Source organism: Microcaecilia unicolor, chromosome 2 (genome assembly GCF_901765095.1).
Source record: "Microcaecilia unicolor chromosome 2, aMicUni1.1, whole genome shotgun sequence".
Taxonomy (NCBI): Eukaryota; Metazoa; Chordata; class Amphibia; order Gymnophiona; family Siphonopidae; genus Microcaecilia; species Microcaecilia unicolor.
Window position 1 is genome coordinate 206,862,490 of NC_044032.1, and position 13,172 is coordinate 206,875,661.

A 13,172-nucleotide genomic window follows, 5' to 3' on the forward strand; every position below is an offset into this window, starting at 1 on the left:
AGTCCTGGTGTCATAAAGATAAGGGCGAGCCTGACCGGACCGAAAAGAACTTGTAGACATGTCCTCAGGAAGACGCCGAGCCTGCCTATAAATCACCCAGATCATCCACCAACTTCATGGAGTCCTCAAACAAAAGCTGCCCTGAAAAGGGAGCTGAACCAGCTGCTGTTAGAAGCTGCATTTACCACCCAGCAGCACAACCACATGAAATGACAAGCTGTGACAGCCAAAAATGTCTGCTTATTTGACACCCGAAACAAATCATAGAAGAAAACTGGCAACTAAGCCGGCCTCGACTCTACATTTGGCAAGTGAGGAGGCAGTCAACTGTCTGCCTCCTGGAAGGAATACGAAATCTGTTGCCGCCAGCTATGGCACACCCTAGCACCTACAAGCTGCAGATAGCCACCTCCAGGGAGAGAGAACTTCTGAAATATCAGCGGAAAGCTATGTTGAAATCACCCATTGAGACTAAGTTGGCTTGAAGGGAACCATAGAGATGGGGACCAAAGAAGAGAAGGAACCCCTGAAGTGGTCTGATACGGAATCAGGCCCAAGGGGGAATGTCCAAGAAAGAGAACCTTGTGCCCATAACTTGAACCTATTCTCATATTCTGGCCCTGGTAGGGAAAGTAAAACCTGACTTGGGTTGGCACCTGTTGCTGAGGAGCAAAAGGAGGAAAGGATTTCCCAAGCATGTCTGGAACAGCACTCCCCGATTAGCCATGATTTGTGCTGGAAACAATTGACTCTTGGTGACACTGATTACCAATCCTAAGGACTGAAGACAAGTAGGTATCTTGGATGAAATTTGCAGAGTCTCTTGACAGAGAGAGCCGCAAATCAGCCAGTCACGAGGTATGGAAGAACCTGCAATCCATCCTCATGAAGGAAAGCTGCCACTACCCCCATGACCTTGCAAAAATGTCTTTGGCAATGTGGAAAGGCTGAATCGCTAAGATCCCTCTGCAGCAAGGAGCAATGGGAATATGAAAGTAAGAAAGTACGTTTCCTTGAGGTCCAGGGAGGCTAGAAACTCTCTCCACCTGACAGAACTATTACACACTGCAAGGTTCCCATTGTGAAAAGTTGAACTGTAAATACCCTAGACTCTTATGGCGTCCAAACTGAGCTGGAAGGAAGCTCCCTGGTTGGAACTACAAAGCAAAGGGAACAACTTCCCATTCCCCAATTGCAACTGGGGATAGACTCGACTGTGCCTGAAGGAAGAAACGTTAGCAAGGTGGCAAGAACTACCTGACAGTGTTTGAGCTTGCATGTAGACTAAGAAAAATCTGTAGTGAAGTCCAGGTTGTAACCATGCAATAGCAAAACAAAGACACATTTGAGAAGAGGTAATCTTGGTCCACTCCTCCTGAAACCAGTACAGGAGTCCTGCCTGAGGAGTGAACTGAGACTCCATCATTGAAAGATGCAACAGGCATAGGTAGACCTGGAGTTGAAACAGAGCTCATTCTACCAGCAGCCAGGTGGTTTGTTGTAGTGGAAGTGGAAACCCTGAAAGTGGTTTTCCTGGCCCCACAAAACCTAAAACAAAACCAAGAGGATTAAAAATCATCCTTAAACTCGTCCCTTGGCAATCTCAGAGACTTGGAAGTCCCTCAGCTCTTTACCCAACTGCCCTAGATCTTCTCCAGTCCAAAGATTACTCCCAAAAGGCAGGTTGCCAAATGTGATTTGGAAGCCACATCAGTGGTCTGATGCCTAAGCCAGCGCTAACTTCTTGCAGATAGGGACAAGAATTGGCTGGTGTGACTGTGCACTACAACTGCTGCACATTGGAGCTAACAAGTGCAGCTAAGAACCAGAGCCAGATGGCGTAGCAGAATATGGCTGTTGCACCATTGTGCACTACAGATAACAAGCTACAGTGGGTCGTGAAGCAGCATCCCTAGAGCTCTGTGCTTACTCTCAGCTGATTGCAACAACTATTAAGCTACCTCTACACTGAAGTAGCTCCTGGACCATGCCTCATGAAATTTAGGTACCCCATACCATGACAAAATGCCAAAATACCATAGAAGCAATTAGAGGTACCGGGTACGCTGCAGATACCAGGGTAGCTGATGCTAGTATGCAAAGGTGTGGCCAGTATCAGTGTGCAAAGAGAGAGAGAGAGAGAGAGAAAGAGAGAGAGAGAGAGAGAGAAGGGCAATCTTTAGTGCAGTAGAGTTCTGATAACTGTTCCAATCATGCAAGAACTGCTTGGCCAGGCAAGCAGTAAGAGAGAATGAAACAAAATATGCCCCATTGGAAACCTAGCTGAGCCCACATTTTCTAATAGGTTGGATAAAACCAGCCTTGAACCTGTAACCTTCAGGCTGAAAGGCCAGCCACCCTCAATAAAACTAGTTTGTTGTAAACAGTACACACAGCGCAAATGCCACCAGGGCAGCACAGAGGGTGCAGGATTACAATGGAAACCGAGAGAAACCTGAGAGGCCTGCACTAGCCTCAAAATGTAACATTTCTCATAGAAACATGGAATCAACAGCCCTAAGCTTAACTAAACAAACTGTACTGTCATGCTCTGAGAAAGGGGAAGAGGGAAAGAGTGAAAAACTTAGAGTAGGGTCCCTAATCCTGATCCCTTTTTTTCCTCCATTAATGATTTACACACACCCTGAACCTCCTCAAGGAGGGTCCAGAAATATTCTTAGTGTAAATCACCTAGTGAAGCACAGGCATCTCTACCAGAAGACTTTCAGATAGTCAGTACTTTCCAAGTTGCAGCTTAAGGCTCTCACTGCCACAGGACAGCTGTAGGGGTCTAATGGGTCTCTGACCTCACCCCTGGAAAGTTGTGGGAGACTCAAAGCTGTGGAAGACCCAAGGGATCCCAAAGGAGTCTGCAAACTGCCCCACGCCTCTTTTCTCAGAAGCCCTTAAAAACCAAATACGAAGAAAATGGAAATGATCCACCCCAGTTTCCCAGTCACATTTCTGAAAAGCCTACATATAAAACTGACTGAATCGCAAGCAAATCAGGCCCCAGGGGAGCGCCAGGGCTTCAGAATTACCATGTGGAGCGGCAAGAAAGACGGCGCCCTCAAGCGCGCACGCACACTCAACAACTTCCCTGTGCCCGCCAAAACGAGCTGGGAGGGAAGAAGCACACCGCTCCACGGAGTTGGGCTGTACAGTGGAGCTCCAGCACGGGAAACTGCAGCAGCCCAGTGGCTCTCACACTGGGAGCCGCTTTTGCTCTGCCCCACCGGCGCAGATAGGATAATTTATTTATTTATTGCATTTGTATCCTACATTATCCCACCTCTTTGCAGGCTCAATGTGGCTTACAATTCGTCATGGATGCTGGAGGTAGAAGAGAACATACAATTGGTTTTACAGAGAGTTTTGGGTTACATGGTGGTGAAATACATGATAGTTTTAAAGCAAAAGACATTAAAGAACATTTCTGGATATATTAGAGATAGTGCAGTTACACGTGTTGATCTTTGTGATATATTTTGTCAAAGAGATAAGTTGTCAGTAGTTTGCGGAAGTTGGTCAATTCATTGACCGTTTTCAGGTTGCATGGCAATGCGTTCCAGAGCTGTGTGCTTGTATATGAAAAGGTTGATGCATGCATTAATTTGTATTTCAAGCCTTTACACTTGGGAGGATGATGATTAAGGAACGTGCGAGATTTTTTTGCGTTTCTGGGTGGTAGTTCTATTAGGTCTGACATATATGCTGGGGCGTCACCATGGATGATTTTATGGACTAGGGTACAAAGTCTGAATGTGATGCGTTCTTTGAGTGGGAGCCAGTGTAGTTTTTCACGTAGGGGTTTTGCGCTTTCGTATTTTGGTTTGCCGAATATTAGTCTGGCTGCCGTGTTCTGGGCTGTCTGGAGTTTTTTTAAGTATTTGCTCTTTGCAGCCGACGTAAAGTGAGTTACAATAGTCCAGATGACTAAGTACCAATGATTGTACCAGGTTGCGGAAGACACTCCGTGGAAAAAATGGTCTGATTCTTTTTAGTTTCCACATTGAATGTTTTTCGCGTGATTCTCAAGTGTTAGGTGTCGGTCGATGGTGACTCCAAGAATTTTTAGGGTATCCGAAACTGGTAGACTTAGTTTAGGTGTGTTGATGGTGGTGAATTCATTCTTGTTGTATTGCGAAGTGAGTACTAGGCATTGGGTTTTTTCTGCGTTGAGTTTCAGTTGAAATGCGTCTGCCCAGGAGTTCATAATGTGTAGGCTTTGGTTGATTTCATTGGAGATTTCTCTTAGATCTTGTTTGAATGGGATAAAGATCGTTACATCATCAGCGTATATATATGGGTTTAGATTCTGATTCGATAGTAGTTTAGCCAAGGGTGTCATCATTAGGTTGAATATGGTTGGTGAGAGGGGTGATCCCTGTGGAACTCCACATTCAGGTGCCCATGTAGCTGATGTAGTCAAATTTGATGTCACTTGATATGAGCGAGTGGATAGGAACCCCTTAAACCAACTGAGAATGTTGCCTCCGAGTCCGAAGTATTCGAGGATGTGTAATAAGATTCCATGGTTGACCATGTCAAATGCGCTTGACATGTCGAATTGTAACAGTAGTATGTTGTTGCCGTTTGCTATCGGCTGTTTGAATTTGGTCATGAGCGTAACTAGTACGGTTTCAGTACTGTGATTAGAGCGAAATCCTGACTGAGAATCGTGTAGTATTGAGAACTTGTATAGATATTCTGTGACTTGTTTGGTCACCACACCTTCTGTTATTTTGGTAATTACTATTTACCCCCTCGGGAACCGCTGTCGCATGCCAAGTCGGTCCTCACACCATTCAGCCGGAACTGCAAACCAGCATGAGCTTGCCACGCTGGACAAATAAGTATGAAGAGATTTGTTTTTTAAATTTTAACAGTGCTAAAATGGGAGAGGACGCTGGAGCAAAAGAAACCTCAGACTCCTTTTAAAGTCAGAAGAGTGAGAACCACAAACCCCAGGCAGACAGAGAGGAGGGGTTGATAGGGGAGGAAGGGAGGAAGGAACCTAGGACCACCAGGTGTGCACCCAAGTCCCAGGACCGGGACACCTCAGACCCCAGAAGCTCGACTAGACTACTTATCATTTCTATAGCACTACTAGACGTAAGCTCCTGGCCAGGGGACCAGGCCAGGAGCCAATCAATCCAGAGCTGCACAGATATGACCATCCACCTGCTAGATAGAGAGAATACTGAAGTTACGGTGACTGAACAGGACCATATATAGTAAACCTCTGAAGTTCTCTCTATCTCCACCTGCTGGTAGAGGGACTTAACCCACAAGTCTCTGGATTGATCTGTGGGACGCTATGGAAATTGCCATTGCTTCTAAAACCTCCAAATCCAAAGAAGTAATCTACAAAACCATTTTCAATGGTATGTTTTTCTGTCAATCCCCTGATGGTGGAATTCACTTCTTTACAGATTCGCCAGATTCCTTATTACCTCTCTTTTAAAAGGGCACTTAAATCTGTATGAATTGTTTTACAAGTTGTCGTAACATTTCATAATTTAGCCTAACATTAGTACTTTTTTATTGTGGTTTTTAATTTTGTATTTTCCCGGGGCTTGGCTGGCTTCTTGAGGATTATAAACCGCATAGAACTATAATGGGATCTTCCTGGGTAGAAGTATATATATTGTATTGTATGTAAAAATTTGAGCGATACATGGTTGATAGTTTTTTTGGGTTCAAAGATGCATATATTTCCTGACACATCAAGGGAATCGCAGACTGGGAGGTATGAGGTCTTGGCTTTTAAGCCAAGAATCATTGCCCTAGGTGGGACCTTCTTAGCGCGATTCCCTTGTAAGTGTTTTATTTCCTTATTACTTATTTGTTTGAACCTAAGAAATTATAAGAGTTTGTGGAAACAGATGAAGAATCCTCTGCAGCAACTTCCTTCAGTTACCACTGTACCAGCTGCAATAACCGATTAACCTTCCTCCCTCAGAAAATGTGAAGTGTAAGATTAACCATTTTGAGTTTTACTTATTTTCTTTAAGATTGTTTTCCTGATCTTGGATCTTCCAATTGTGACAATTATGTAAATATATATTGTTGAGAGAAATGTTTTCCTTTTTATATTAATTTCTGTATTTCCTTACATTTATGTGATAAATGTAAATGTAATTAAGTAAAATGATAAATAAATAAAAAAATAAAAGTGTATTATTTAACCTGAATTGTAGGAGCCCAACGTAAACATAATTTGTGGGGCTAATAACAATACTTAGATGTACAGTAATTAAATACTCCCACAAATCTAGAAAGAAGAAGATGCGGCAGAAGTCTGTGGTGAAAATGCGAGAAGTGTCATCAAAGGCCTGTCATGAAAGCGAAGATACTTATCTGTAGCAGGTATTCCTCAGAGGACAGCAGGCTTCCGATCCGTGTCACCCGGTCTGGCATTTTTCCAAAGATAAAAAGAGAGCTTCATGGAGAGCAAGCCCATCCTGCTCATCATGTGAACACGGTCTCCTCAATTTAATACTAAAGAAAAAAATGACATAAAAATAACCAAGAAGACAACTCCGAGGGGAGGTGGGAGGGACTGTGAGAATATGAAGCCTGCTCTCCTCGGAGAATACCTGCTACAGGTATCTTTGCTTTCTCCGAGGACAAGCAGGTTTCTATCTTCTCACAAGTGAGAAATCCCTAGCATCCAGGCTCACTGAAAATAACAAACATTAGTCAATTGGACCGCGCAACGGCGAGGACATAACACAGATTAACCTGAAACTACATGCAATCTAAATGAGAGTGTAGCCTAGAACAGAATAAAATGGGCCTAGGAGGGTGTAATTGGATTCTAGACCCCAAACAGATTATGCCACACTGTCTGCCCGAACCGACCGTCGTGTCGGGTATCCTGCTCAAGGTAGTAGTATGATGTGAATCTGTGGACTGAAGACCACGTTGCAGCTTTGCAAATTTCTTCAATGGAGGCTGACCTCAAGTGGGCAACCGACGCAGTTATGGCTCTGACATTATAAGCCATGACATGACCCTCCAAGGCCAGCCCAGCCTGGGCATAAGTGAAGGAAATGCAATCTGCTAGCCAAATTGAAATGGTGCATTTCCCCAATGGCGACCCCAATCCTGTTGAGATCAAAAGAAACAAAAAGCATGGTGGACTGCCTGTGGGGCCTTGTCTGCTCCATGTACTATGCTAATGCTCTCTTTCAATCCAAGGTGTTCAAGCTGCTTTTCACTAGAATGGGTATGAGGTCTGGAAAAAATGCTGGCAAGACAATCGACTGGTTCAGATGGAACTCCACACTACCTTTGAAAGTAACTTAGGATGCGTGCAGAGGACTACTCTGTTGTGATGACACTTAGTATAAAGTGCATCCACTACTAAGGCCTGAAGATCACTGACCCTACGAGCTGAAGTAACAGCCACCAAGAAAACGATCTTCCAGGTCAAGTACTTCAGATGACAGAAATTCAGTGGCTCAAAAGGAGCTTTCATCAGCTGGGTGAGAACAACGTTGAGATCCCATGACACTGGTGGAGGTTTGACAAAAAGCAAACCTCTCATGAAGTGAACAACTAAAGGCTGTCCAGAGACTCTGATAAGTATAGAAGATATTAAAGCAGAGTATGTGTAGGGCAAGTAAGGGGATGTAAGGCTTTGCTGTCAATCAGACAGCAAACCTCCACCATTTAAAATAGTAACACCTCTTAGTGGAATCTTTCCTGGAAGTCAGCAAGACTTGGGAGACACCCTCCGAGGAACCTAAGAAAGCAAAGTCTAGGCTCTCGACATCCAAGCTGTTAGAGCCAGAGACTGGAGGTTTGGATGTAGAAGTGACAACTCGTTCTGATGGTTGGAAAACACTCCAAACTCCATGGTTCTTTGGAGGATAACTCCAGCAGAAGAGGGAACCAAATCTGCTGCGGCCAGTACAGTGCGAACAGAATCATGGTTCCATGGTATTGCTTGAATTTCAACAAAGTTTTTCCTACTATAGGTATTGGAGGATACATATACAGAAGACTTGTCCCCCAACTGAGAAGTAAGGCATAGGATGCTAGTTTGTTGTGGGCCTGAAGCCTGGAACAGAACTGAGGGACCTTGTCTTTGATCTCAGTGGCAAAATGATCCACTGAAGGAGTGCCCAATGCTTGGAAGATCTTGCAGGATATGCCCATATTGAGAGAGCACTCACGTGGTTGATTTATCCTACTCAGCCTGTTGGCCAGGGTATTGTTTGTGCCTGCCACATAAGTGGCTTGAAGGTACATGCCATGTTTGTGAGCCCAATGCCACATCCAGATGGCCTCCTGACACAGAGGGCATGATCTCGTGCCCCCCTGCTGGTTGGTATAATACACTGCAATCTGACTGCTTGCTTGGATGAGAACAATTTGGTGAGATATCCGATCTCTGAAAGCCTTCACAGCGTTCCAGATTGCCCAAAGCTCCAGGAGATTGATCTGAAAAGTTGTTTCCTAGGCGGACCAAATACCTTGAGTGTGAAGTTCATCTACATGAGCTCCACGACCCAGGAGAGATGCATCCATCGTCAACACTTTTTGTGGTTGAGGAATTTGGAATGGAACTCCCAAAGTCAAATTGGATCTGCCATGCTCAACGTCAAAACTGATGCAGAACCAAGATGTTTTTCTCATTGGACTCTCTGGCTTTAAGTGGGTACACTGCAGAACAAGTACACTTCATCAAACAAAAATATTCTGATTCTATCACTTTCTATTGTCCTGAATAGAGCGCCATAGGTTCCAGCTAGCGGAGTGACTCTAACAACACGAGATGCCCGGATGTCGTGTACACTGGAGTGGCAGCATTTTAGGGTCCAGTGTGGCCAGTCATTTGCACAAATACGGTAAGGCCGAAATGCATGCAAAAAAAATTAACACTCCCTCCCTCCCTAAACATGTGTCTCCTGAATCTATTTATCACTCATTCCCTCCACTTAGAATAAGTTTCCCTCACTGTATCACCCCTCTTTGCAGGCTTCCTACCTCTCTTTGGAACTGATGCAGAAAGCTTTGCGGTAGAGCTTGCTCAGTGTGTGGCTATACTGTGAAACTATCATTTCAAAAATACTGCTCTATGCTTTATGGAATGAGCATACGGATTACTGCTGCATTAATATCATGGCAGTAATCCATAACTCACTGTGAAATGTCACCATTTCTGTCAGTGCCTGAGTAAAGAGAGGCTCAGGTACTAACAGGACATCCCGACAAGACCAACCAGCTCTATTCTGACTTAAAAATATTGCCCTGGTGTCTAATGGCACCCCTCCCTCCATGCCTGACCTGAATTTTAAAACAGTCCCTGGTATCTATCAGGGACTCCCGACCCCTTGCCCAGGCCCCTGTAGACCCCTACCTTAAATGAGGCAGGAGTGATGTCCATTTGTTCCTGCCTCCAGGCTGTCATTTACAAAATGTTGGTGCCCTGCCTTGTGCACCAGGTGGAGCCAATATTATATGGCTGACTGGCACCACGTGAGGCAAGGTGCTGCCAATTTGGAGACGACAGCCTGGAGGCAGGAGCAAATGGGTATCACTCCTGCCTCGTTTAAGGTAGGAGTCAGTAGGGGCCTGGGCAAGGGGTTGTACGTCCACACTAGACGAGAAGAAGAAATAGTTTAATGGCTCTTCAAAAGCTCAAAGTAAAACTTTATTTAAAAAATATATCAATATCAGTATGAGCGGTCCCGGACTTCAATAAAAAAATAAAATGTATATCAATCAGCCCAACATGTTTCCGTGACACAAAGCTCCTGCTTCAGGGACTCAAGAAGCCACATCCTGTACAGCCCCAGCAGAGGAGGAGAGTGTGGTAGGCTGCTGAGCCTGGTGACACACCTCCCTGCAGTCACAACACACAGATTGAGAACCATTGACCCTGAGGAAGATTAATACATTGGCTTTTCCTATTTGATCTTGCAGTATAACTTTGGAACATGTTCTGCCTCAACATGCTGGAATTAAAAGAAACCTGTGGTTTTCTATAAATGTATTCTAGAATAACATTTTCTCATGATACTGTGGCTAATGACAATATTGCTTCCAGTCACCTTCACCAGTATGTGCGCAGTGCAAAATTAAGATTACAAAAACAAAACAAGTTGAAGGAGTATGGGTTGAGTACCTGAGAAAGGATCAGTTGTCCATGAAAAGTCTGAACAAATCTTCTTAAGAAAGCAAAATAAGATGCCTCTCCAATCTGGTTGGCTAAGAAGCACAGGAGAAAATAACCCTGTAAGAAATCAATGTTACAAATTAGGTAGAACATTTATTAAAACAAACAAAAACATTTCCAAGGGTACACAGCATCAGCATGAAAATCTTATAGGGCTTACCCTGAAGAATAGAGAATTCAGGCTGTTCAATCATAGGCGGTCGATGACTCAATTGTTTGGGGAGGCAAAGGTGGGTGGAGTTAGGGTGGGGTGGGAAGGGCTAAGCTAGAGAAAGTTAAAATCCTTACAGTGAAGGTAGTGCATGCAAATCTCTCATGAATATTCATTGTGGGTGTCCTGAAAACCTGACTGCCTGGGGTACCTCCAGGACCAGGTTTGGGAACCACTGGGCTAGACATTAGAAAAAGAGGCTTCAGTACATTTGCTCTGTGAAGCTAAAAACAAAACAGATATAGATAGTCTGAAATACAGCTATACTGCAAGATTGAAGTATAACTAAGACTGCAAGGCTGGAGCACAGCAGATAAAGTTAAACTAACTGCCAACTGAAGTATTGCAATCAAAGGAACTAATGATAATGCAAGGCTGTCTCTCAAAGATAAGGCATCATGATAGTGAACCAGAGGTGATACTGCGTTTCAGAAAGACATCATTTATAACAGACTGGAAGTCCAGGCGGTATTGAGAAAAAGCTGGAAACTAAGGATCATTGGTAGTGACAAGGAGAATGCTTCATGGCCATGATCAACTGAGGCACTGCTTGCATTTACAAGCTGAGTTCCCACAGACACTGAGAAGCACAGATGATGTTGTGAGGAGAAAGCAGTGCGAATTTGATGAGAGGAAGCATTGTTGCCTCGGTGAAGGCAAGGTAATGCTTATTCCATGAGACTACTATCCTGCTAAGTGTGACAGAAGAAGAATTTAATGTGTGTGGTTAAGCACTGCTAACTCTACAAGGTTAAACACAGTTTAGTCCATGAAGAAAAAGCCAGCTGATTCTGTGAAGTTGGATGTCAACTAATCTTGAGAAATCAAGTCCCTCGAACCACCAGATGAACCCAGAATGAATGATGGTATATGAGACATCTGATATAAATAGAGAAAAAGGAGGGACCTTCAAGAAGGCCTCTGCCTCTATTGTGAATTTATGGGACACCAATGGATCATCAAACCACCCAAGAAAGAAAGACAGCCCTAACCCCATTAGAGGGGAGAGAAGAGGTGAGAAACATATTGATAAGCCATCGCGGTTCAAAATATTTACTGCAACCCCAAACCTCCAACATTACCATTCCAATCCAGTTGTTTTGGTAGAAAGAGAAACTTCACATCTTTATCAAGATCAATTTTTAAGACTTGGTGTGTTTCATGGACCTCCTGTTTTCCCAGTAATACAAGATTCCTACATTAGAGAAAGGGATGAGCACAGCACTAGGGACTATTCATAGTAGGTCCAGAAACTTAGAAAGAAAAATCATGACCTTTACTTTAGGATGTGACATGCTTCAATTTAATCTATCTTCCACAATTTATAGGTAGCCTGGGAGTACTGTGGCTAGATCATCATGATCCACACGTTCAGTGGAAGATGCATCATTTGACCTTTGCCTCCATCATCTATCAAGAGAATTGTTTTCTAAATTTAGAACATAAGGACAATGAGTCAGAAGAGGCACTCAAGTATCCAGGTATTATGTGACAACCAATGCAGAGAAAGGATAATTGCCTAAAAAAACATGCAGCATTTCAGTAAGTTATTGCATAGGAGCCAACTTTTCTCCAAGAGTTTGAAGGTGACCTTTCTGAAACCATTATGGTTCACCATAGACATTGAAGTTCTGTATACTAATGTTCTGCAGATTGAATCACTGATTATCACTGAATAAACTTTGAGAAAACGAAATACACATAAACATATTCCTAATCATTTCATTAACACTTTAGCAAGTACAGCTTTAAGAAATAACTTTTTCTGCTTTCAAAATGTCTTTTATCAACAAATCAAGGGCACCGCAATGGGGGCATCCATGGCCCTGGATTTGGCTAACCTATACGTTGCTCATTTTGAAAAACAATTTCTAGAATTACATTTATTCAAAGAATATGTGAAATTTTATTAGCGCTATATAGACATCTTTCTCATATGGAAAGAAGACACAGAGGGGCATTTTCAAAAGAAATGTCTAAGTTGGAATTTGGATGTCTTTGTAAAATGTTCAAATTCGGAGGCGGGGAAAAGGTCATTTTCGAAAAAAGATGGACATCCATCTTTTGTTTTGAAAATACCAAGGACGTCCTTGGATTTGGACGTCCTTCGAAGTCTTTGATTTTCGGCAATTTTCGAAACCAAAGACGTCCAAGTCAAAAACGTCCAAATGCAAGCCATTTAGACGTGGGAGGAGCCAGCATTTGTAGTACACTGGTCCCCCTGACATGCCAGGACAACAATGGGGCACCCTACGGGGCACTGCAGTGGACTTCAGGATCAAAGGGTAACACTGGTAATTTCAGCAAAATATTTCACCAAAAGCTAAGTGGAAAAGATCAGTTTTAAAATCTTTAAAAAAGGAATTGCTATAGAGAGAAAGGGGGAGATTGTCCAGGTATGAGAAGCGAGGAAGAAGAATGCGCTGTGACGGGTTGATTCCAAGTGGGCACGATTTGGAGAAGGCAGAACTAAATGGTGATTGTTTAATGAATGAAGGATTCTGGCAAGGTAACAAGGAATAGTTAAACAAGAGAGATAGTCAGGGATACCAAGTCTAAAGGCCTTGAAAGTGAGGGTGGCAATTTTATAAGTGATCTTTTGTTCAATGGGGAGCCAATGATATTGTTTCAGCAGTGGTGAAGTATGATCATTGCAATGGGCACAGCAGAGTAATCTGATGGCTGTGTCCTGGAGCAATTGAAGTTTCTTTAGTGTATGATGAGGTAGACCAGCATAAACAACATTACAATAAACAAGATGGGCGGTAG

The 13,172-nt window shown here is 43.4% G+C and overlaps 1 protein-coding gene across 1 annotated transcript in view; it reads right to left on the minus strand.

Annotated features, from left to right (window-relative positions):
* Window positions 1-13,172, minus strand: part of LOC115463279 (aminopeptidase O-like) — a 382,003-nt gene that overhangs the window by 56,169 nt on the left and 312,662 nt on the right. Inside the window, exon 9 of the mRNA XM_030193650.1 lies at window positions 10,142-10,249. Coding sequence (XP_030049510.1) covers window positions 10,142-10,249 — 108 coding nt within the window. The remainder of the gene's footprint in view (window positions 1-10,141; window positions 10,250-13,172) is intronic.